At 44.5% G+C, this 23,340-nt stretch overlaps 1 protein-coding gene across 1 annotated transcript in view; it reads right to left on the bottom strand.

The window, feature by feature from the left end:
* Window positions 1-17,173: 17,173 nt before the first annotated feature.
* LOC119431425 (uncharacterized) overlaps window positions 17,174-23,340 on the bottom strand; it is a 52,439-nt gene continuing 46,272 nt past the window's right edge. Inside the window, exon 5 of the mRNA XM_037698917.2 lies at window positions 17,174-22,192. Within this exon, the coding sequence (XP_037554845.1) occupies window positions 22,013-22,192 (180 nt within the window). The 3' untranslated portion in view covers window positions 17,174-22,012. The remainder of the gene's footprint in view (window positions 22,193-23,340) is intronic.

Here is a 23,340-nt window from a genome sequence, read left to right as displayed (position 1 = left end):
CATCAGGCCAACCATACTCATTGCGGCTAAACAAGCTATTTTTGAACAAGAAGTGTTACGTTTACTGTTCTACCACTGACAATGTATGCGAAGTCGACATGCCACGTGCAGCACGCTCTTCAGTTCGGTCGCGTCAAACTGTCGAAGGTAATATTACAACAAAACTAGCACATGCGCAATGGACTAACAGCATATCAGTTTTTTTCACTAACGTGCGAAGCTTACTAAATAAACGTGCTGCAATGTCCTCACTGATTGATTCATGCGCTGCTGACATCGTATGTCTCACCGAAACATGGCTCTCTGCTAAGATAAAAACTAGCGAAATTTTTGATCGTGAGAAACTGTATTCATGCTATCGCTGCGATCGTGGTGGGCGAACAGGTGGAGGTGTCTTGATTGCAGTTACTGAAACGCTCACTTCTAACTCCGTTTCCATAGAAACATCGCTAGAACTTGTCTGCGTGCGCGTTGTACTCGACAACAGAGATGTCATTTTTTGCATATGCTACCGCCCTCCAACTGCTTCGACGTCATTTTGCGATGACCTTCATGACGCATTAAACAAATTAGTTGTCAGATACCCTAACTCGCCGCTTTTTCTTCTCGGGGACTTCAACTTTCCCGATATCATTTGGCATAACGACACGGCAAAGCCCCAGTCTTCTCAGAGTACCCAGTTTTTGAACACTTATTTGGACTTCCACTTCACTCAGCTTGTACTGAAACCTACACGCGTGTCTGCATCTTCATCTAACATTCTTGGTCTGATTCTCACTACGAACCCTGAATTGTAGTTTGCCCAATTCACTATTTCAAGGGCTTAAGTTATCACCTTGCACTCACTTTTCATATCAACACAGGGACTACTGCTAAAAAAACTGCGAAGGTCATCCCCGATTACAGCAAAGCCGACTTGGCTTCCATTACCGCTGAAATGGAAACTTTCGCAGCTTCTTACATCGCTAATTGCAATCAGCGTTGTGTTGAAGAAAACTGGTTCATTTTCATAATTAAATTGTTGTCATTTATCGAACGCTTCGTGCCGCAGAGAACAGTCGTTTGCACCCCACGGTCCCCTTGGTTCAACCCCTTTTTGAAAAGACTTCGTAAAAAAAAAAAAAAAAAAAAAAAAAAAAAAAAAAGCGGTTGTTTCGTCGCGCAAAAGCTTCACGCAGTGAAGTTACTTGGCCCGCTTACTACCGCACTGAAAGTGATTACAACGCAGCTGCCGCTAGTGCGAAGCAGCATTTTTACTCTGTCACACCTTCCGCCCCTCTTGCAAACCAGTCCTCGTAAATTTTGGACCATAGCTAATGGTACACCAAGTAAAATAATCCAATTAACATACCCCAATGATGAACCTCTTGCTCCTGAAGAGTGTTGTAATATATTTAATGATGTATTTTCTTCCCATGTTACCGCGATGCCACATAGATTACCACTTTTATCCAATTCAGGTTTTTTGCCCATGGATTCAATTTCTATTGACTGGGTTGGTGTTAGTTGTCTAATTAAGAATCAAAAAACGTCTTCCTCTGCCGGCCCAGACCGCCTGAATTAAAAAATTGTGAAGTGTACCAATGTATTTCCTGCTGTTATTTAGTCGCACATTTTCACTCAGTCATTGCAGCAGTCTGTTCTTCCATACGACTGGTGCGTGGGAAAGTGATTCCAGTTCACAAATCATATAACACGCACTCACCCAGCAATTACAGGCCTATCTCACTAACAAGCATTTCATGTAAAATTCTCGAGCATATAATATATACGCATTTGGTTGAGTTTCTAGAATCCAACTCCTTTTTCAACTCCTGTCAACATGGTTTCCGTAAGTTTTTTTCGTGTGAAACACAGCTCTTATCATTTACGAACGATCTTTTTGCAATCACTGATCTAGGTACAGAGATCGATTGCATATTTCTCGATTTTGCTAAAGCATTTGATTCTGTGTCGCATGATTTTCTTCTGCTTAAGCTGACTGAACTTAACCTGGACGTAAAAGTACTCGAGTGGATAAAAAATTTCTTTCTAACCGGACGCAGTTTGTAAACGCTAATAACTGTACTTCTCGGTTTTCTAATGTACCAGCAGGTGTTCCTCAAGGCTCAATCCTGGGTCCACTTCTCTTTTTAATCTATATTAACGATCTTCCGAACTGCGTTCTTTCTTCTTCCATAAAACTATTCGCAGATGACTGTGTTATTTACCGTAAAATTAGTAATCCTTCCGATTCCTAAGAACTGCAGGACGACCTTAACCACATAACTGAGTGGTGTTCTAATTGGTGTATGCAACTAAATTCAAGTAAATGCAAGGCCATGCGCATATCTCGTAACTCTGCCATTCACACGTACTTTATTAATGGTGCACCTGTGACGTCAGTTACCTCTTACAAGTATCTCGGCCTTCACATATCAAGTAACCTTTTTTGGCATTCGCATATTGACTATGTTACTAATAACGCTAACCGCATGCTTGGTTACTTGCGCCGTAATTTTAGCTCTGCCCCTTCCTCCTTGAAACTAACTTTATACAAAACTTTAGTTCGCTCCAAATTGGAGTATGATTCAGCCATCTGGGATCCGACTCAGTCCTCATTAGTTTTCACTCTAGAGAGTATTCAAAACCACAGTGCATGCTTTATCTTGAATAATTATTCTCGCTATGCAAGTGTCTCATCAATGAAACGAACTCTTAACTTACCTGATCTTTCGTCACGCCGCAAATGTTCCCGTATCTCCCTTTTTCACAAAGTTTTTCATTTGAACCCCCTTTTAAAAGAAACCCTTCTTGCCCCTCCGTCTTTTACTTCGTCCCGCACTGACCACAGCACAAACCGGTACAGTGACTCATTCATCCCTAGGACAAGCACGGACTGGAATCGCCTTTCCGCATCAGTCGCACTCATCACCGACCCTACCAACTTCAAGACCGCTGTTCAGAATGCCGTTTGTTAATATTTTTGTTTGTATTTTTACTGCATTATTTTTTGTTTTTGACTCCACTCCTTTCTGTAACGCCTTCGGGCCTTGAAAGTATGTGAAATAAATAAATAAATAAATAAATAAATAAATAAATAAATAAATAAATAAATAAATAAATAAATAAATAAATAAATAAATAAATAAATAAATAAATTCTTTTTAATGAACGATCAAGCGAAAACCGGCACATATAATATATTCATCGCGACGTTAACACATTTTCCCTACGTCGCGTACATCCGACCGGCGGTAATGCGCTAGGAATTAAGTGAATGCAGTGCTGATTTTGCTCTGGAATACGAGCGGTAGCTAGACGTTCAAAAGACACTTGCTCACTTATTTTTGCGTTTAAAGAATGGTGGAAGATTGAGCTAGTTGGTAGCTAGGTACAAACTTTATTTTTGTCCGGCAAGTTGATAGGGTTGGCTTCACCCTGCCTAGGCGTCTGTCACGAGCCCTTGGGCTCTGGCGGCGTCGACGGCCCGCTGGACTGCCCACAGTTGATCTTCTGGGGCTGAGCTGAGCAGCACAACACACCAACGCGCGCGGAGGCTTTCGCTAGAGTCTGTCTCCCCGTTGCTACTCGTCAGCCCTTGGCATTCCCACAGCATATGCTCAATAGTTGCTCTTGAGCCGCATGACTTGCATTCGTTTGTCTTGTATATATCTGGATATTGTATATTCTACATTACAGGATTACAGTATGTCCTCGTTTGTAACTGCCGCCATTGGACAGACTGCGATTTATTTAGTTTTTGATGATGTGGTGGATAAATACACCTTTGCATTTTATAATGTGTTGTTATATCTTTGAATTTGTCCAATCTGTCTCCCCACTCCCAATCTCCGTCCTCACCTTCTTCGGCGGCCCCCGAGTTGATGGCACCAATGTTTGTCGCAACTCGGTCGGTTAGCCCTCGAGCTGCGTTGTGTGCCGCCTCGTTGTTTCCGCCGTCCCCCGGTGAGGTCGGAGTATGGGCAGGTGTCCATAGTAATTGAACGTGTTTGCTTTTGTTTACATTCATGGTTCCTTTTAAAAGTATGAATGATGTCTGCCAACGAGGATTTACATAACTAAGTTAGTTTCATTGTTTGCGAGCCGCTGCCTTTGCCATTACATGTGCCCGTCTGTGATTTTGCACATTTAAGTACTTCTGTTTCGAAGAAGCCGCCATTGCGTTGATCGTTGGTAAATATCGCCAGGAAAATCACGTACATTGGGCTGCCAGACAGCGAAATCCCGATTTTTCCCTGGATCCCTCTTTAAACATGACATCCAATTTCTACTCCCCGAATATAAAAAAAAAGAGTAAAAAATGAAAAAGACCGCGGAAACGAAGGACCCTACCCACGAAGAAGAGTGCTTTGCACGCCTGATACGCTGGTCTGTCAATTGCTTGATAAAGCATGGCGACCTTTATCCACTGCATTGCAGCGCGCTGTTCATTGATTAAGGTTTGCGCTGGGGCTGTAGTTTGGAATGACGTAATTAGAAAACAACGCTGCAGAAGTTAGGAATACACACAACGTGAGCATTATAGCACATACGATGAATCGATTCGTCGTCTGTGCACGTGTTCACGTGTTCACGTGTGTGTGTGTGTGTGTGTGTGTGTGTGTGTGTGTGTGTGTGTGTGTGTGTGTGTGTGTGTGTGTGTGTGTGTGTGTGTGTGTGTGTGTGTGTGTGTGTGCGTGCGCGTGTGCGTGCGCGTGTGCGTGTGTGTGTGTGTATTACGGGCGCTGTAATTTATGAACGCACATTTAACCCCACACGCGCGTTTTGCTATAGTTCCTCCCCCTTTAAACAAATTTCATCGTGGTGGCGGTTATAGATTTTAAGGTGGGAGACCTAAATATTGAACCCTTTGTAAAGCATACTTAAAACGTTCAGGAGCGCTTGCATACGTAATTTACTGGAAAAGCCACAATTGACCCACACACTGTAAACTATGCCTGCACATTTTGACTCCTTATTTTCACCAAATACAAAACAAGTTCCTCCTTTACTTCGCCGAGGTCATCGAAGAAATATATCTTCCCTCGTGGAACGCATAGAAATAGACAGAAAACGAGTATTTAGTAATTACTGCCAGCGATTGTAATCAGGTAAGAAGCACTAAAATTTTTCATACATCACACCTAACGTGAACCCCATTTCCACTGAATGTGAACTTAGTGCCATGCAAAATAATCCTAAACGGCACTTCTAAACAGCGAATAACCCTCCGCGGTGGAAATTAGCGGCTATGGTGTCGCGGGATCAAATCCCATCCGCGGTGGCCGCATTTCGATGGGGGCGAAATGCAAAAATGCCCGTGTCCCGTACATTGGGGGCATGTTAAAGATCCCTTGGTGGTCAAAATTCATCCGGAGTCCCCCTCTACGGCGTGCCTCATAATAAAATCGTGGTTTTGGCATGTAAAACCCCAGAATTCAATTCAATTCAAAACAGCGAATAACGGCAGACTCACGCTTTGAAGCACTTGCTAAAGCAATTTTAGAATTTAACAACAAACATAACTTCGCATGCTGATTGGCCATAACGTCTCCCCCATCGCCCCCCCCCCCTCCCCCCACACACACACACTTTTTTTTCCCCCATCAAGTTCGATTTGGCGGCAACTACTATAGTTCTCGCGGGACAGCGCCGTTTTGCTGTACTAACTCTAATTAGCCCACATACTTTGCAGTTAACCTAGCGATTACCCATAACATTCCCCTTATTTTCACAAATTATAAACAAGGTACTTTGTTTATACTGTATTCCCTGAAGACAACGGAGAAACCGACTAAGAACCACTCATTACGCACAAAAATAAGGAGAAATTGAGGGTTAAGTATTTATTTCGAAAGTTCATGATTGAGCCAGAAACGTTAAAGTTTAGGCATAGATTACACTTAACATTCCGGTCCCTGTTTTCACCAAATGTAAACCTGCATGGTGTGACGCTGAGTCCTCTCGGGACACTGGGAAACATAGCTGAAATGGGTGTACGAATAGTGATTTTTGAGACCGAATTGAATACGAATCGAATAGCGCCAGAAGCGAATTGAATCAAATATCAAATAGTTTTCGAATAATGAAAGCCGTTATCACAAATATTATAAACCCTTTTCAAGGCGATCTCGTGGGCGCCGTCATGTTTGATCACGTGGTGACGCGTCCATTGCTTGCCTCAGGTGCCTCCGCGTTTCCAATGGATGTGCATGACGCCCGGTGCGGCTCAGCAAACCTCTGTTTCCGCGGATATCGTATAGACGGTGATTGGATGCACGACACGAAGCTTAAGTCACAGCTTCAGAGGACATGCAAGCGCTTTCGGTGCTCATTACGCTTTGTCCAAACAGCGCGTGTAGTGTATGTGTGTACTAAAAGCGGGCTTAAAAATGTATTCCAAGCTGTCCAAACTCTCCGCTTATGAATTAAATCAGGATCAGTGTGCTTTGCTCTTCGTTCTTTAGCTGGCAAGAAGTTTGAAGCAGTGGCTTGTCATGTTTCTGACTCGGAGATTTCCTCGATGCGGTCACTATCTGATTGTTTATTTCCGCTTAATCGCTCGCAAGTATGCTCAGTTGCGATATATTTGTTCTAGCTGCGCGCAGGGCTTGGAATGTAGATGTTCTGAACTTTTTAATAGCTTGTAACACAGACGTATTATCGCTAGTCACTCGTTTACTCTGTGGACCGTCGCGAAACGTTCAGCTTCGAACATTCGCGTGTAATTCGGCGCATTGATTCAAGTGTGCGCCCATTCACTTATTCTTGATACGCTGGCGATCATAGTGGGCGTAAGTTTACGTGTGAGTTCGGGTTGATGTGTGCAGATAAAGTGCAAGAAACTTACTATTCCAGGAAGCGGCGCTACTCCCTTCGCCCCTGTGCAACTAACAGTCTATATATATATATATATATATATATATATATATATATATATATATATATATATATATATATACTCACTCTTGCCGACGTTCCGGGGTTGAAGTCCTTTCTTCGGAGGTGAGCGATACAACACTGGCGGAAGAGTGAATTATCTTATCCTCGAAGAAAGCCGTGCATCGCGAAGGGTCGGCAGCAAAGTCAGTCCTTATGTAGCAGAGGTCCGTCGACCTGGCCACTTAGATTCGTTCTATTGCAGTGGCGCACCTACGGGGGGAGGGGGGGGGGGTGTTCGGGTGCTGTACCCCCCCCCCCCTTCTTTCCCTCTGAGGCCGAGTTAACCCCCCCCCCCCCCCCCCCCCGTCCCCACGCGTCCAGCCCCACCAGTCCAACATGTACATTCAGTGCTTTGTTCACATTGTCATTACAATTCAGGAGGTGGCTTGAGGTCGAATTTGCCTGATTAACACAAACACTCTATCACTGTCTTGTATATATATTCATTGTATTCATTCACTCTTAAATTACTTTGAGTAAAACACATGGAGAATCGTCATCATTCTTGGTGTCAATATATTATTATAATTATTAGGCATTTTATTTGCTGTTGAATTCCTCTGGCTAAAGCAAGAAAATTGCATATTATGCAAAGTGCTTGCTCCCCCCCCCCCCCCCCCCCCCCCCGGCAGAGATCTTGGGTGCGCTACTGTTCTATTGCTTCATATTTTTCCTTTAGTGTCCGATTAAAAGTATGCCCTGAGAACACACCTTCTGTGGGATTCATGCGCATTTTATTACCAATGATTTAGCTTCGGACACCGCGCACAAGCAGCGGCAAATTTGGAACAGCAGATAGGGACAAAAGCAACACATTGTTTCTATAAACCACAGTTACTTTTTCAGCAACATTTTTGCTTCTGATTTCAACTAAGGAAGTTCCCTGAAGGAACTTGCTCGGAGCAACTACTCCTCTGCTATAAGGTGTCCTGCGCTCCCCAAAAAAGGCTGGCGCAGGCACCATTACAATTTCTTGCTTGTATGGCATTTCTTGCAGTCTTGCGCCGCGCCGTCTTTTAACAGCTTTCGAACATTTTCATGAACAGAATGTTTTTCGTAAAACTTATCGCACCATTCGTAAAATTGTAAAACGAACCCGCATTCGTAAACTTTTCGAAATATTCGGGAGAGTTGGCAGTGTGTGAAAAACTTTATTGAAAGCACACGGAGGTAGCTTGAGGTGGCCCGGAGGGGGCCACCTCTCACACTCACTAGGTGGGCTCCTCATTACAGGAGCCCATTGGCGGCCGCCGCGGCTTGTGCTCGGTCGACCAGGGCCTTCTGGCTCGCCAGGTCGGAGCAGCCGAGCAGGGCTGCCTCCCAGTCCTCTCGGGTGGGGTTTGGTTTTGGGGTGAGGTTCGGGGTTTATTGGCATGCCCACACCATGTGGAAGATGTCCGAAGACTTCTCCGCACAGTGCGGGCATTTTCCTGTACAGGCAGGATCAAAGTGTTTTAAAACTGCTGGGCACAGCAGTGTTTTGGTGTAAAGGCGGAGGAGTGTACGTTCCTCTGCCTTTGTAAGGCCCTTACAGGGCTTAGGATAAATTGCGTGGCCTAATTGGTATAGTTGAGTAATTTCTCTAAAAATGAGGGCCGGATTGGGTTCGGGATTCATTTCGGAAAGGTCTGAAGGCGTTGCCCGGAGAGTGAGCGCGCGGGCCGCGGCGTCTGCCATTTCGTTGCCTTCGAGGCCCATGTGAGCAGGAGCCCATACGATCGTTCGAGACGCGGGGGCCCCGAGGTAGTTACTGTTTTGATAGATGCGAGACGCAATGAGAGGAATGTACCCCTGTTCAATATTTCTGCAGGCCCCTCTCGAGTCAGTATGATGACGCGCGAGTCCTGGTCTGCAGCAGCTAGAGCGATGACGACTTCCTCCGCATGTGTTATGTCTTGAGCTCTGAATGTTAGGCCATTCACCGCGACGTTTTCATGGACGACTGCGGCCGTGTATCACCTCCCCATGGTGAGGGCCGGAGGCGTCCACGTAGAAGATTCCGTGCTTGTTCCCATAGTGGCGGGCCAGTGCCTCCGCCCGCGCAAGGCGCCTGCCACTGTGGTCGTCACGTATCATGTTGGCCGGAAGAGGCCGCACGTGCAGGGCGTATCTCCAGACTTCGGGGATGCGTACGCCCTCTCAGGGGCGGATCCAGGTTTTTTCTGAGGGGGGGGGGGGGGGGGGGGTCAGCTTCTTTCAATGATGATGATGATAGTCGCCTTTCTCATTTACCGAAATTCACCGTTTCTGCTCACGATAAACCCACGTTTTATACGACAAGAGCAACACCTGTAGCCCACCGTGGTGGCTCAGTCAGCTCAGGCGTTGGGCTGCTGAGCACGAGATTGCGGGATCGAATCCCGGCCGCGGCGGCCGCATTTCGATGGAGGCGAATTGCAAAAACGCCCCTGTGCTTGCGTTGTAGTGCACGTTAAAGAACGCCAGGTGGTCAAAATTAATCCGGAGCCTTCCACTACGGCGTGCCATAATCAGAACTGGTTTTGGCACGTAAAACCCCAGAAAGAGGAAGAATACGTGTTGCGAAGCCAGGTATCGTTTTCTCCGAGCATATAGTAAAATGACGTTACCCAATATAGCCATGTGCTTGGCGGCTGTGCCTGATAATGCAGGGTGTTCAAAATTAAGCTTTATGCTTTTCTTAAAGTTAGGCACTGTGAGGCACGCGGAGACCACCTGTGCAAATAAGTTATGTGGCCAGGGGGGCACAAAGTGAGATGATAATTATCGCTGTCAGCAGCTCAATTAACTAAAATTGAACAATTATTTTTGGTCGACTGCAGTGAGTGGGTATGTTTATATTGAAAACTTAGAGGCAGTCGTGTTTCTACACAGTATCAGTCGGAAGAATTATTCTAGCGTGTTCGTTCTCCGAGATATCCGACTCCAAATTCGACGCGAGAGCTGTTTATGCTTCGCATTGCTGTTGAAGGGAGGCATTTTGAACATCTTTAGGGCATTGACATCTTGATGGTTGAAGTGTTTTCATGAGATTTGTGCATGACAACACCAAACTTAAAGCGGCAGTCTGAAATATTCGTTAGCATATATAGCTAAAGAGGTTTCTGTTGTTAATGGTGGAGTTGTTGCTCTAGATTTCAATAAAACTTACAATACTCGGAAATAAGCAGTCAATTTATTTGCGAAGCCCAGGCAAGGACCATGCCCGGTCGTCTAGTCACTATTACGCACGCGCACTGCCCTCCGGCTTCTCCGCGCGCGCCACAGTTTATCTCGGCATGGCAAAAGCGCGCTATCCGTATTCGCTCGCGCATACGGCGCGCGGCGACGATTTTATCATCGCCCTTGGAATCTATACGGAACCTCACGGCGACGGCGACGCCGACGGCAGAAATCCGGTTGAAGTGTCCATATAATTGCTATCGCAATAAAATGGATTTGCAACCATTTTTAACCCAGCCTTTGCTTTTGCCGACTTTTCATGTTAGCTGTACACCTGCCCTTACATGGAAAATGACATCCACCCAATAGTAGCAATTGCTGCAAAGGAAATCCCATACGGGTTCCTCGAAAGAAAAGCCTTGCAGTTGAAGAAAAATTCGTCCTCGTCCGGGACTCGAACCCGGGAACACCGCCTTTCCGGGGCAGCCACTCTACCATCTGAGCTAACCAGGCGGATAGCACATGGCAGAGCGAAGTCGAATTTATCAACAACTCGAAGCAAAGGCAAGTGTTTGACGTAATAGTTCAGTGGAAACCCGCTTGGTGGAGAGCAGAAATTAAATGGAAAATGATATCCACTCAATCGTACCAATTGCTACAAAGGAAACCCATACGGGTTCCTCGAAAGAAGAGCTTCGCAGTTGAAGAAAAATTCGTCTTGGTCCGGGACTCAAACCTAGCAGGTTCTCCACCTGATGATGATGATGATGATGATGATGATGATGATGATGATGATGATGATGATGATGATTTAATGTCCTCCTCTTTGAAACGGGGCGGTGACAGATAGTCGCCTAGCCTGCGTGATTTAATCAGGTATGCTATAGATGTTTTTTATCTAGCATTTTTGTATACATTTTATTAACCTTTTTTTGTTCAATATCTACCTTGTACCTCTACCCATGACTAAGGGATCAAATAAGGTCGTATCAATCTCTTCCCTGCTTTTTTCCACCAATACTCTAAACGTCGCTTGCTTATCTCGACTGCTGACCGGTTGATGCTTCCGTCCAATAAACCCAAGTGCTTCTGGAAGGTGTACGTTACCTACTGTTCTCACTGGGTGAATCCCTTCGCATTCCATTAGGATGTGTTGAGTGGTCTCCGGATCTTTGCTGCAGCATACACATGCCTCATCTACTTCTGAATATTTGCTCCGGTATATTTTGGTCCTTAGACAACCGGCTCGAGCCTCAAATAGCAAGGCAGGGCCATTTGTGTTATCGTACAGATTTCCCCTTCTAATTTCTTTCTTCTCATTCTTGTAAATATCCTTTGTCCTTTTTGTTTCCATTCTTTGCATCCAATTAACTTCTCTATTTCTCTCACTTTCTTTCTGATGACTCCTGGTTGTGTATTTACGAAATTTCTTGACCTCTTCCTCCATTCTATGACCACGCTTTTCAGATACAGATACTTGTGCACTTTAGCCGCCCATTTATTTTTATCCATGTTTTTCCTTCAAAACTAATTTTGCTCTGTGCTTCTGTGACTTCAAAAGAGGCCCAACCCATGTCACCTTGCACTGCCTCATTTGTGGTTTTACCGTTGGCTCCCAGAGCCAACCGGCCTACTGATCTTTGGTTAACTTCCAACCCCGAAAACATATCCGATTTTAAGAATAGAATGGCATTTGCGAACTTCAGCGCTGGCACCATTATTCCTTTCCAGATTCCACGTACCACCTCATACGTATTGTGGCCCCACAGTGCTCTGTGTTTCATTATTGAAGCATACCGCTTCCCGTTTATTTCCAGGTTATCTTGGTGGATGCTTGAGTAAGTCTTTCCTTCGTTTATGTATACGCCGAGGTACTTATATTGCTTGACTATGGGTATGACTTGTTGTTGAATTGACACCACGTAATTACTCGTCTCTTAATTAAAGATCATAATTCGTGATTTCTCTGTGCTAAACTTAAGACCTGGATTTGTCCCTGCGTTGCCACAGCTAGATATTCGCAAGTGTCTGTAAATATCTTTTATTGAATTGAATTGAGCTTATTAATCACTCGAAGATATGTACATTGGGTATTATATAAAGGTGGGGCCCTATAAATCTCGTAGGAGTTGTGGAGGGGGCCCCTATGTTATATGCTGTCATTTAAACACTAGAGCGCGTGCGAAAAAAAAAAGAAGTATTGTCCGCTAGCAGCGCTATGTAGTCCGCAAACATCAGTCGAGGGACCTTCTGTTGCAGCCATTTATCCATTACACATGTAGGATAAATCAAACCCTAATTCAATGTTTTCCAGTCGTCTTTCTATGCCCTTAGCATAAAGCGTGAACAACAGAGACAGAGGACATCCTTGCGTCAGTCCTTGGTGAATTCCTACCACTTCATTACCTTTTCGTCCTTCCGATACAACTTGTACTCGGCTGTCTCTATATATCTCCCTCAGCAGCTCCACGAAATCGTCACCTATGCCTTCGTGCTTAAGAATTCCCTGTCTACGTTGTCATAGGCTCCTTTAATATCTAGCAATGCTATCGATAAAGGTCTATTCTGAGCTACTGAAATCTATATGCACTGAGCTGGTACAAACATATCCTCTAAGCGTCTGCCTGGCCTGAACCCATTTTGTAGTTCCCCCAGTACATCATTTTTCTCCACCCTCTTCGACAGTTCTAAGTTCTAACTTTATGGCTTGCATTGCCATTCTATATATCACCGACGTTACTGTAACTGGCCTGTACGAGTTCGTCTTATCCCTATCTCCTTTTCCTTTGTAGGTCAGGTTCATCTTGCTTTCGTTCCATCCAACGGGAATTTTCTTCGTTCTAATTGTTGCTCTATGGCATTAGTCAGCAGTGCCTTGGTCTTTGGGCCGAGGTTTTTGATTAGCTGTATTGGGATTTCATCGGGTCCTGCTGCCGTGTTATTCGAGACGTTTTCTGCTGCCTTTTTCCAATAAAAGCTTTCTATGCTAAATTTTGATCTCTGAGGCTTCTGTGTTGTTCCTGGATCTGTTGTCTGAACTACTCTTTCTTGCGTGCCGAAGTTATCCCTATTAACGTCTGTGATGTACCGCAACGCATCGTCTCCTTCGTAGATGTTACTGTCTTCATCCCTTATAGCCGTTTGCGAGTTTTTAGTTGGAGTTCCGAGTGCTTTTATAGGGTTCCAGAATCTTTTTGGGGCGCCTCTGCCTCTTTTGCGATGGTTATGCACCAAATGTTCACTTGTGCATTTAATTTTCTCTTGCACGAGCTCACTCGCCATCCTTTTCTTTTCTCGGTATTTGTTCCATCTAAGGAGCACCTCGTCTTCATGTAATTCCAATTTTGTGGCTTCTCGATGATCCCTAGACGCCTGCTTACGCTCTTCTATAGCTTGCTTTATTTCCTTGTTTCTCTACTTACGTGGTTTCCTCTTTCCAATCCAACAATTTTTTTCCGTGTCTGTCTTATTTCGTGCTGCATAACGTCTACCAGTTCCTTATATTCCCAGACGGCTGGGAATATAAGGAAATAGCCTGGGTAGCGATCATAGGCGCGCCTATGATCGCTACCCAGGCTATTTTTTCCATTTTCGTCTATTATCATTTGGTTTAGTTGTTCGTAGACCATTTCTGAGACTAAGACGTAGTCGATACATGAGTGCCTGTTTCCGCATTGCCACGTCACCTGTTCATGACACTTATTCTCACTGTTAACTACTATAAGGTTCTGTTCATCACACAGATCCAGCACAAGAGAACCGTTGTAATCAGATATCCCTCTAAATCGTGCATGTGCGCGTTCATATCTCCCACTAATATCACCTGACTCGACTTCTTGAACTCATTAATATCGCTTCTAATGCATTCAACCAATTCTTTATTTTTTTCTCTGCTATTACTACCTGCCCATAGGTAAGCCACTCCCATCCACGTCTTTTTGCCTTGCCATAAGCCGCTAATTCATAAATGTTCCTTACATGTCTATTTTACCCTTTGCCACTTCAGACCTCGCCTAATCAGAATGTCTATGCCTCCGCCTTTCCTTGACCCGGTCATTCTGCTGCACAGTACACAAAATTGTCATTAACAGGCGGCTGCTCCAAATCTCGTAGATGCGTTTCGGTCAAGGCGTGCACGATAATCGCTTCGTCATTCAGCTGCGTTTGAATCTCCAGCCATATTTCCTGCTTGCGACCACTCTGCATGTTTATGCAACAAATTTTACCTTCTCTATTCTTATCCTTTGTGCGTCTTTTCCTAACTCCTTGTGGTCTAATTCTACCGTTTACTGGTGTGTCGCTACATTAAATAATTAACTATATTCAATGCTTACCTAGCGCTACATTCAATTATTGCCTGGATGGATGGATGGATGGATGGATGGATGGATGGATGGATGGATGGATGGATGGATGGATGGATGGATGCTATGAGCGTCCCCTTTGAAACGGGGTGGTGGGTTGTGCCACGAAGCTCTTGTTATTATTTTGCCTAGTGTATTACTCTGCCTAGCGGGTTTCCGGGACTCCACCTAGCGGGTTTCCACTGAACTATTACGTCATACACTTGCCCTGTTGAAAAAAAAAAAAAACAGTTTTTTTTTTCGCAATGATTTGTTTTTCGGTGGGAGCGAAATGCAAGAAAGCTCGTGTACTGTCCATTGGGTGTACGTTAAAGAACCTCAGGTGGCCAAAATTAATCCGGCGTCCTCCACTACGGCGTGCCTCATAATTAGACCGTTCTTTTGGTGCACAAAGCTCCAGAATTTAAGTTAATTAATTGTCACTGCAGTTTTATTTTAATGTATTTTGATGTACGTCCGCCTAAGCAATGAAATATTTAAGGCATGTACACACCGGGTTTTTTCGGCGGGCCAAGGCGGGGCTTGGAGCCATGGGCCCATGCTGGGCTTGGACTTCAAAGGGTGGGCCAGGGCCGAAAAATCAGGCCCGTGCAGTGCTCTACTTCAAGTTGGCACGCGTGCGCCTTCTGATGGAGCGATACCCGGTTGCGCGTGCTTCTTTTTTTTTTTTTTCTTTTTTTCATTTTCTCGTAATAGCAGATATCTCTTACCACTTGAGTACTGTGTAATCCGTCGCGACAGTGTTTAAGTCCGAGCGATATGTCAGTAATATTGTTTTCTGTGCCATTAAGAATGTCATTCCAGCTGTTGTTTTCAGTGCTTCTCGCATCAATTGGTTCTTCTTGACACGCAGGAAGACTGATAGAGCTAAAATGTTTAATGAGAAAAGCAGAAAGGTCGGCCGGAGGAGCTTGATCTCTGGCCTACTATTGCGTAGAATGAAAGGAGAAGGTGAAGGAGAGAGAGGGAGTGTGCATGACGATGTTAGTGTACAATGGACTACGTACACGTGCTGTACAAATACATAATCAGCGCACAGCGTGTCCTTGTGCGCATGCGTCTGTCATGTAGAGAGCCTGCAGGTAAGGCCTCTCTTCGTTAAAAGAATTCACACAGAAACTCCTCTGGGAGTTGACTAAGTACGCGTAAGCATTGTGCCACTTGTTCATCTCCACGCAGCCCGGTGTCATTATTAATGTTATGAAACTTGATAAACGACAGCGCTGCGGCAGCAGGAACTGCTGCGGACGGCAGCGCAAGGTGAATTTATGACGCACGCCAACTACTGCAGGTGGCGGCGCCAGGTGCGCTGATGACGTTCCGGTAATTATAAGCCGTTATCGCTCTTCAGCGCCTTATCCATCCGCGTCGAACCCTTATCAACCGTGACCAACCGTACTCCGGCGGTGGCAGCGTATGGCGCGGCGGCGCGGGCCCTATCTGGAAAGCGATCTGCGATGGGGAAGAGCGCGCCGAGTGCTGTTAGCTTCGTGTGCACTGTGTTCTCGCCGCTTAGTTCGCGTTGACGCGAGATGCAGCACTCGTTGCTGCTGGCCCTATATTGAAAGCGGCTGTCCTACGCGATGGACGGACGGACGGGTTTTCTCGTCGGGTAGGCATAGAAATGCTTATGCATTTAAAACGTCAAGGCGCTCGCTCTCGTTACTAGCAGTGCACTTTGAGCGTTGCCCCATGGCCCCAGAATCTTTCGCTCCGAAAGAGGTCTGCCGTCCAAACCAACCAGACAATGTGCATGGCGAGTACGAGGTTCTGTGCCAGTAATCGGAGTGATCGTCTCTGGAGTATCACATGTCTGACAGTTGGGGTCATTTTCGCTGTCTACCTTATGATAATCCCCGTAAATGCATAAAGCAACGAGAACAGTCTATGAAGCTCTGCCCACTAAGGCACGCTACTATTATATTAGCTTATTAGGATAATAACTATTATATTAGTTATTAGGATAAAGAAAAAGGTTAGAAGTAATTACAATTTAGCACCGTAAGTGCCTTGATGTTTCGTGACTCTGGAAAACTGGGGTCGTTTGAGGATAAGTCGTTATGCTTTACGTGCTCTGAATAAAATTTGCAGGAAAACAGCACCTACGTACTTCATGTGCTTCCCACATCATTGTCGGGAAAATACGTTTCTCAGCCAAGGGAACGTTTTTATACGGCGCCATGTAGCATCTGCGGTCTCCAGTGCTCCGCTTGAAGCCGTATTCAAATGCGCTTAAAAATTCGAGCTTTGAAGAAAGGGGTAAAAACAGCGCGAATGACAGGAAGAAAACAGAGACGACGTGCATAGCACTATGTACGTCGTCTATGCTTTCGTCCTTTCCTTCGCGTTGTTTTTACCCCCTTCGCCATGAACCAACCAGCCCAATTCCATTTTATGGTTGCGTCCACTGTACCTATGTAACCCCAACCGCAAATGTCTTCGGAGCATGGGATTCTGTAAAAAAAAAAAAAAAAAAAAAAAAAAAAAAAAAAAAAAAGGGGGGGGGGGGGAATATCGTCTCAACCAGTGCATCTTCGAAGCGAAGCGTTCAGTGCGCTTCCGTACGACTACCGCATTTTTAACATATATATTTCCGGCTGTATGGAGAAGTGGCGACGAAATTAAACTTTTGGGGAACTTCCATGCTACGAAAACTTTTGTGGTTGGCTGTACATTCCTGTGCGTGCTTTTGCTTTCAAGTGATAAGTTTCACTTCGAGCTACGTAGTTTCAGAAGTCAAAATATGTCATCGGGGACGTTTTATTATTTGTCAACGGTTTATACACATCTACACACTACCGAAACAGACGAACAGAAAATAAACACACGTATAAAAAAGCATCATACCTTGCTGCCACACCTGTCAATGGGACCCTCGATTCTTGGAATGTTACGAAAGTTACAAGTGGTTAAATGCTATGTTAACTTGGCACATGATTTTAATGTTGTACCTACACAATAAAATGTTGTGTTTTATACTCTACGAAGAAGGAACTATGTACACTTCGCGCTACATGTACGCGAAAACAGACACATAAGAAGAAGCGCTCTCATAAATAAGATCAAGCTCAAGAATTAAAACAGTCAGGTACCATTAAAAACCATCCTTAATAACATAACACTGCAGGAGGCCAAAATGAGTCAGAGGACAAACACAGAGAACAATAAAAACGTGACAACGCTTAAAAGCACCACCACGTTTGACTTTCACATATTAACAACATTAGCAGCATTTGTCATGCGAAAGCCCGAACGTACATTTTGATATATCACAGCAACAGTTAAGAGCTGCGTTCCTTTTTAATGCAGGAGTTGACATAATAAAATGCATTGAGTTCGCCGCTTACATAATGGTCTTTCAATGAAGTCACGTCAAACGGAAATAAAGAGCTTTGTTTTTATTCATATCTGAAGAGCTGTATTACTTGTACGGATCAAAAAGAACATGACCGCTAAGCAATCTCGCAAACGGGATCATACGAGTTTTCTATTGAATAATTATTATCTGGCTAATTGGATAAAATAATGCTGCAAATGCTATACGAAGCAAAAATATGACTTTACGAATGGCTACTGTATAGCCTTATTCGCATCGCCACATTAGTACGAATAAGATATAGAAAATATGCACAAAACTAGTCAGACTATACCTTTAGACAGGTGCACCGCGCGATACAGTGAAATCCCATTTCAATGAACAATTACAAAAGCCCCGCGCTGATAGCAGGTTCATGTGCTGGTTTCCTTTTTTTCCCTTTCACTTGAATGAACTTGAGCGAGCAGCTACTTGAAGTCTCTTGAAGTTTGTTCAAGTAAAGTTAAATCAGGCTCCTTTAATAAACCTATTAAATGACTCATAAAACTGTAATGAAATTTATGGCAAGTTAAAACAATCGCCAGACAAAAAAATAGATATATAGGCATACATACGATGTTTCGGGGTCCATACGGGTCCTCTATTCTTAAAGCCAACTGCAATGAAATTTCACTTTGGCTAAATTGGTAATGAAGGAGTATGTATAGTAAATACTACTTAAGGAATCTTGGCAATGTTGCAGGGCTGGTAATTGTCTAATTTTACTTATTAGCAGCCCTTAAATAGCACCTAAGCAGATGAAGCGTGTAGCCTGGTGGTTAGCGGTCATGGCGGAGCTCCCAGTACACCGCCTCAGAGATGTGGGCTTTACCGTGGGTGGCGCTTAATACCGGAGAGTCGCGCCAACACCACCACCAGGTGGCGTTGAGTCGCGCGTTCTGAGTCATGCACCATTACCGGAGTTTCGGTATCAAGAAACTGCAACTTTTGGGAGCCTTTCGTGACGCATCCACTCGTACTTTAAACGTAAACATTTGCATGGAGTCTGCTCTATAGCTACACTATGTTAAATTATTAGACTTTTTTTTTTCGCGGTCAAAAATTGTGTTGCAGCTGGCCTTTAGGGGTCCGTATGAGTCCTGAAACGTCATTTTTCCACTTATCTTTTATTTTTAGATGACTGCTTGTTTTAATATGTCATGTACCTCCCTGTCAGACGGGCTTCCATCGAACACTTTATTATGTAACGAAGGTTAGAAGGAAGCCTGTGGCCTCTAAGAGGGTGAAAGCAACGAAAATTCGGCTCAAATCCACTGAGCGATCGTTACCGGCCATCTCATTCATTACTCATTTCCATGGACAATGCATTGTGCCGAATTGCAAAATATCAGAATGAGAAAATAAATGGATCGAAAGGGTGCCTCTAATCCGAAGGTTACTTTCATGGTAAGAAAAGTCATGCGCCAGGGACGCGCAAGACAGAGTCGTGATATGCCCATATTACCGTTGCCACGTTACTGTAGATATACAGGGCGAAGCCACAACGTCATTGGCGACACCTGGTGAAGCTTCAGTCGAAGACGATTCATTTAAGTAAGCAAAAGTTACATAATCGTGTGCACACGGTGACGGACAGGTTAAGGCATGCGGCGCCATCTTCATTCAGCTACTTTCGTTTAACTTCAGGTATGCTGCGCGACACTGTGAAGTTATGGTCATTTTCGCTGAATACGAACTCAAGATGTTGTCACTGCAGCTTCCTGGTACGACTCAACGTAACGGTTCTTTGGGAAAGGTCTTTAAACAAATTTCGGCAACATTTTTTTGGCCTTGGTTTTATTGTCTTCGATAACATTAGTTTTCTTTTTCATGCTTTTCTTTTCAACTTGCCGCAGCTTATGCGGGTCACGCTTTACAAGTTTGCGTGCTGCCGCGAATTTTTCTGTCAATACCCAATACGTAATGAAAACAAAGGTGAGAAGAAACTAGTTCAAAATACGCTTACCTTCGTACTTTCATTGCACACAACTTCTTACGACCTTCTCTTAAGACGCCACTTGCTTTTTAGTAACTGCTGTTTCCTGAAGTAAACACGCTTGTTCAAGCTGTGGATAACCTCAGTGCTTCCAGTGTATAAAAAGCCAGCGACATAGTTCTGCTGGAGAGAAAGCATTTTGGTTATAAAATTAAGGCAGTGGCCAGAAAATCTAAAAAAACCTCCCAGAGCTGTAAGCAGAGACAAAGACACTTCTTATTTTTTCGGTGTGTTTGTGTGTGCGTGTCTGCGTGTGTGAAGCTCGAGACCAAATAAGCAACACGAAAACGCAAGAACTTGGTTGCTTTCAATTTTTCGAACTATATATCAGTGAAACTTCATTTCGATGCAGCTGTTGGCAAGTGGCTTGCTATAGCACACATTGGCGGCGTATAGTAATTGCAGTTGTTTCATCAATGAGCTGTCCTATAATCAGTATAGGGGGCGTGGCGTTTGCTGAAGTACCGGCGCGTAGTATCCTCTGATAAAGTGAACAAAATCGGTAACCACAGTCACTAAGCCAGTTTTTTTTTTTCGAATTTACTTAAATAATTAGAGTTTACATCGAAGCAAGATCTTGAGTACAGCTTTGGTGTAGAGCCGCTTTTACATCACTGCCCGCGCATAGCAAGTGATGACTAACAGACGCACACCTTAGTATGCGGTAGAAACACAATGTTTCTTGCTTTACTAGTGCCGATTTCATGACTGGCCGTAAGTTAGATCCAAAGCCATGGCTAAGAGCACGCAGAAACACAATGCATAAAAGTATGACGTAAACATGTCACGTACCGAGCACAATCTGCAAGACAGATATGGCACACACAATATACGAGTATAATAAGAAATATCGTCAAAGGTTCGTTTCTTAATGTCCCTGAGTGTCTACCTCGTTAATGTTAATAAATGCATGCTCAAACAACCTTGTTCATGTATGTTCACAGTTATAGCGATCAGTGCCCGCATTCACGACGCAGTTGAAAGCGAGTTGGTAAGAACTGGCGTCGGCCAATCGTGCTCGCGAGCATAACAGTGCAGGCCGCCGTTAAACGATAAACAGCTCTGACAAACGAAAGGCTTTACAAAGTCGGTCGGCCCTTTATATGCGTGACATATACTGCTTTGAAGTATGGCTTAATCTTTTTCTGTAGCGCAGTACGTGTGACAGAACGGCCAGTACTATCACAATGCTCAAACTTCAAGCATGTTAGCTATAGACCAATATACTTAATTTAGTACATAGCTCTGTATATGCAATCATAAGATTTTTCTTAATCCAACGCTTTGTAGCAGTCGAAAACTACATCGGTAATAAAATTACGTCCCTAAATTAAGTCAACACACACTTCATTCCACGCATGGGATGCTCGTGGTCTTGCAGCGCTGTTATACGATTATACTAGAATAGTTTGTTTATACACAAACTTGATAGGCTTCAAAATATTCGCAACGCATTCCTAATTCGCGCATAGTGATAGGTTTACAAAATGTACCCTGAGGAGAAGTTACCACAGGGCGAATGTTCTAACGTTCATGGGTCAAGGACACAGAATGATTAAAACACGACAATGACACACAGCACGTCAGCTGGACCAACTTTGCCCTAGAAAGCCACAGAAATACGCCAAAGTGCGCTTTTTCTCTCCTCTCTCTATAGCGCGAAATTTGTTTGCAGAACAGGGTCCTTTCGTCCAGCTCGTTTAACAAGTTCATCTCAGACTGTCGATGCAAAATAGCGTGGTTTCGTGTGCTGGCGGTCGTATACTACTACAGAAGGCGGCCAGATGCACTGAAACAGCAATGCAACTTTTAAAAAACCTACAGGAATAACTTATTAGTGTTAGCCAGAAGAGCAAAACACGCGGCACAGAGACGTGCGCTTGAGTGAACTCCGCATACATGCAGTGAGTAGTAGTTTCACCGTGCGCCAGTGTTACGGCATGCAGTTCGACAACGTTCACTGTCAGACTATATTTCATTCATTCAGTGAGCGCTGAACCAACAGCAACAAAGATTCGAATATTTAAAATATCCTGGCGTAATAACCCTGTGTCCAAACTTATTTCCAGACATGCATCGAAACCATTACGATGGTAAACAACACCAAGGAGGGGATCGATGACGTCCCGATGGTCGAGTATGACAACTACATCCACATGCGCGGGCTATTGGTGGACGTCAGCCCTGTATACGGAGAAGGCGTCGCAGAGGGTATCGGGCTAGCCTTGCACGTCACTTGAGGCCTTTCTTCTTTGGCGGGAGCTCCTCGATGTCTTTTATGCCGAGTACACAAACTCTGGTCTCCCAGAGGGCGTCCGCCAGCTTTTTCCGGAAGCGTTTGTCGTCGAGACCAGAGGCACGGCGCTTCCGACAGGGTTTCTGACGCAGCTTGTCTAGGCAAGCAAAAAAGGCCTGCAGTCGGAAAAAGAAGAGCGAGGACATGAACATTAAGTGTACCAGATAACACATCAATAACATGTTCGCAAATGATACAGTCACGTGGTGGTAACGGTACGCAAGTGGGCGAGGGAAGCGACGATCAAGAGGCAAGCTGTTTATTAGGAAAATTGCGACAGCAAAGCGAGGAAACATTTTGGCGGCGGCGATAGTAGAGATCACGGCCAGAAGTTGTCGAATCGAAAACTACTTATTTCATGTGCCTTTTATTTAAAGGGGTCGTTGTACATTTCAACTAATTTGGTGACACTTCGAGAAATTACCAAAGGTATTTCGGTCAATGATATGTAGGTCGTACCTACTTTAAGTGGAATTAGGTGACAACCTTTCCTACTAAATTGATCGCACGAAGTACTCCTTGTATGTCTTGCTTGGTTGGAAGGTGGCGCGAGTTTTACATTGTATGCATTATTTCACCGCACGTGATGTTCTCTATTCACTAAGGGGCGATTCACACTGGGCGACATGGGAACCAACACTCTCCGTAACCACGTGAGCAAGAGCACAGCCAAGGTGGGTGGAGGGTGCACAACTGAACCCCCCCCCCCCCCCCCTCCCGATATTTGTGTGTACCAGGATACCTGCCATAAAACGACGTGCGACAACACCCGCCTGACTCTGTTCCCTGAAAAAAAAAAAAAAATGCTGGCTACGCTACTGCGCGCGAGAAACGTGCTGGGGAATGTGTTCAACGAAACGCCGACAGCTTGTTGGCCATCAGTTGGGCAACACAATGTCAGACCGAAAAAGATGCTGGATAACGCACTCGGAGGCTGTTCCATGCATGTCCCGAATGAAGCGGTGTTCCACTGTAATTTAAAATATTTTCTTTTTTTTCATGCGAATATGTAAGCATGCTTACACCGCAAATGCAGTGGTCGTACAGTTTGCCTTTCTAAGGTATGTGCAGATGTCAAATACATGCGACATGATTCTGCAGGCGACCGTCCTCAGCAGCATTCAGAATTTCACAGTACGTGCCACGAGTAGAAGAGTGGATGAAATAAAAAAAAAATGCGATTGCATCTTTAAGGCGCGCGCCATGAAAAGTGCCCCCTGAACAAAGCACGCGCGAAAAGATGTTACAAAAGCACGTAGCGCAC

This window comes from Dermacentor silvarum, chromosome 1, assembly GCF_013339745.2.
Source record: "Dermacentor silvarum isolate Dsil-2018 chromosome 1, BIME_Dsil_1.4, whole genome shotgun sequence".
Classification (NCBI taxonomy): Eukaryota; Metazoa; Arthropoda; class Arachnida; order Ixodida; family Ixodidae; genus Dermacentor; species Dermacentor silvarum.
This window is presented reverse-complemented; position numbering and strand designations above follow the sequence as displayed.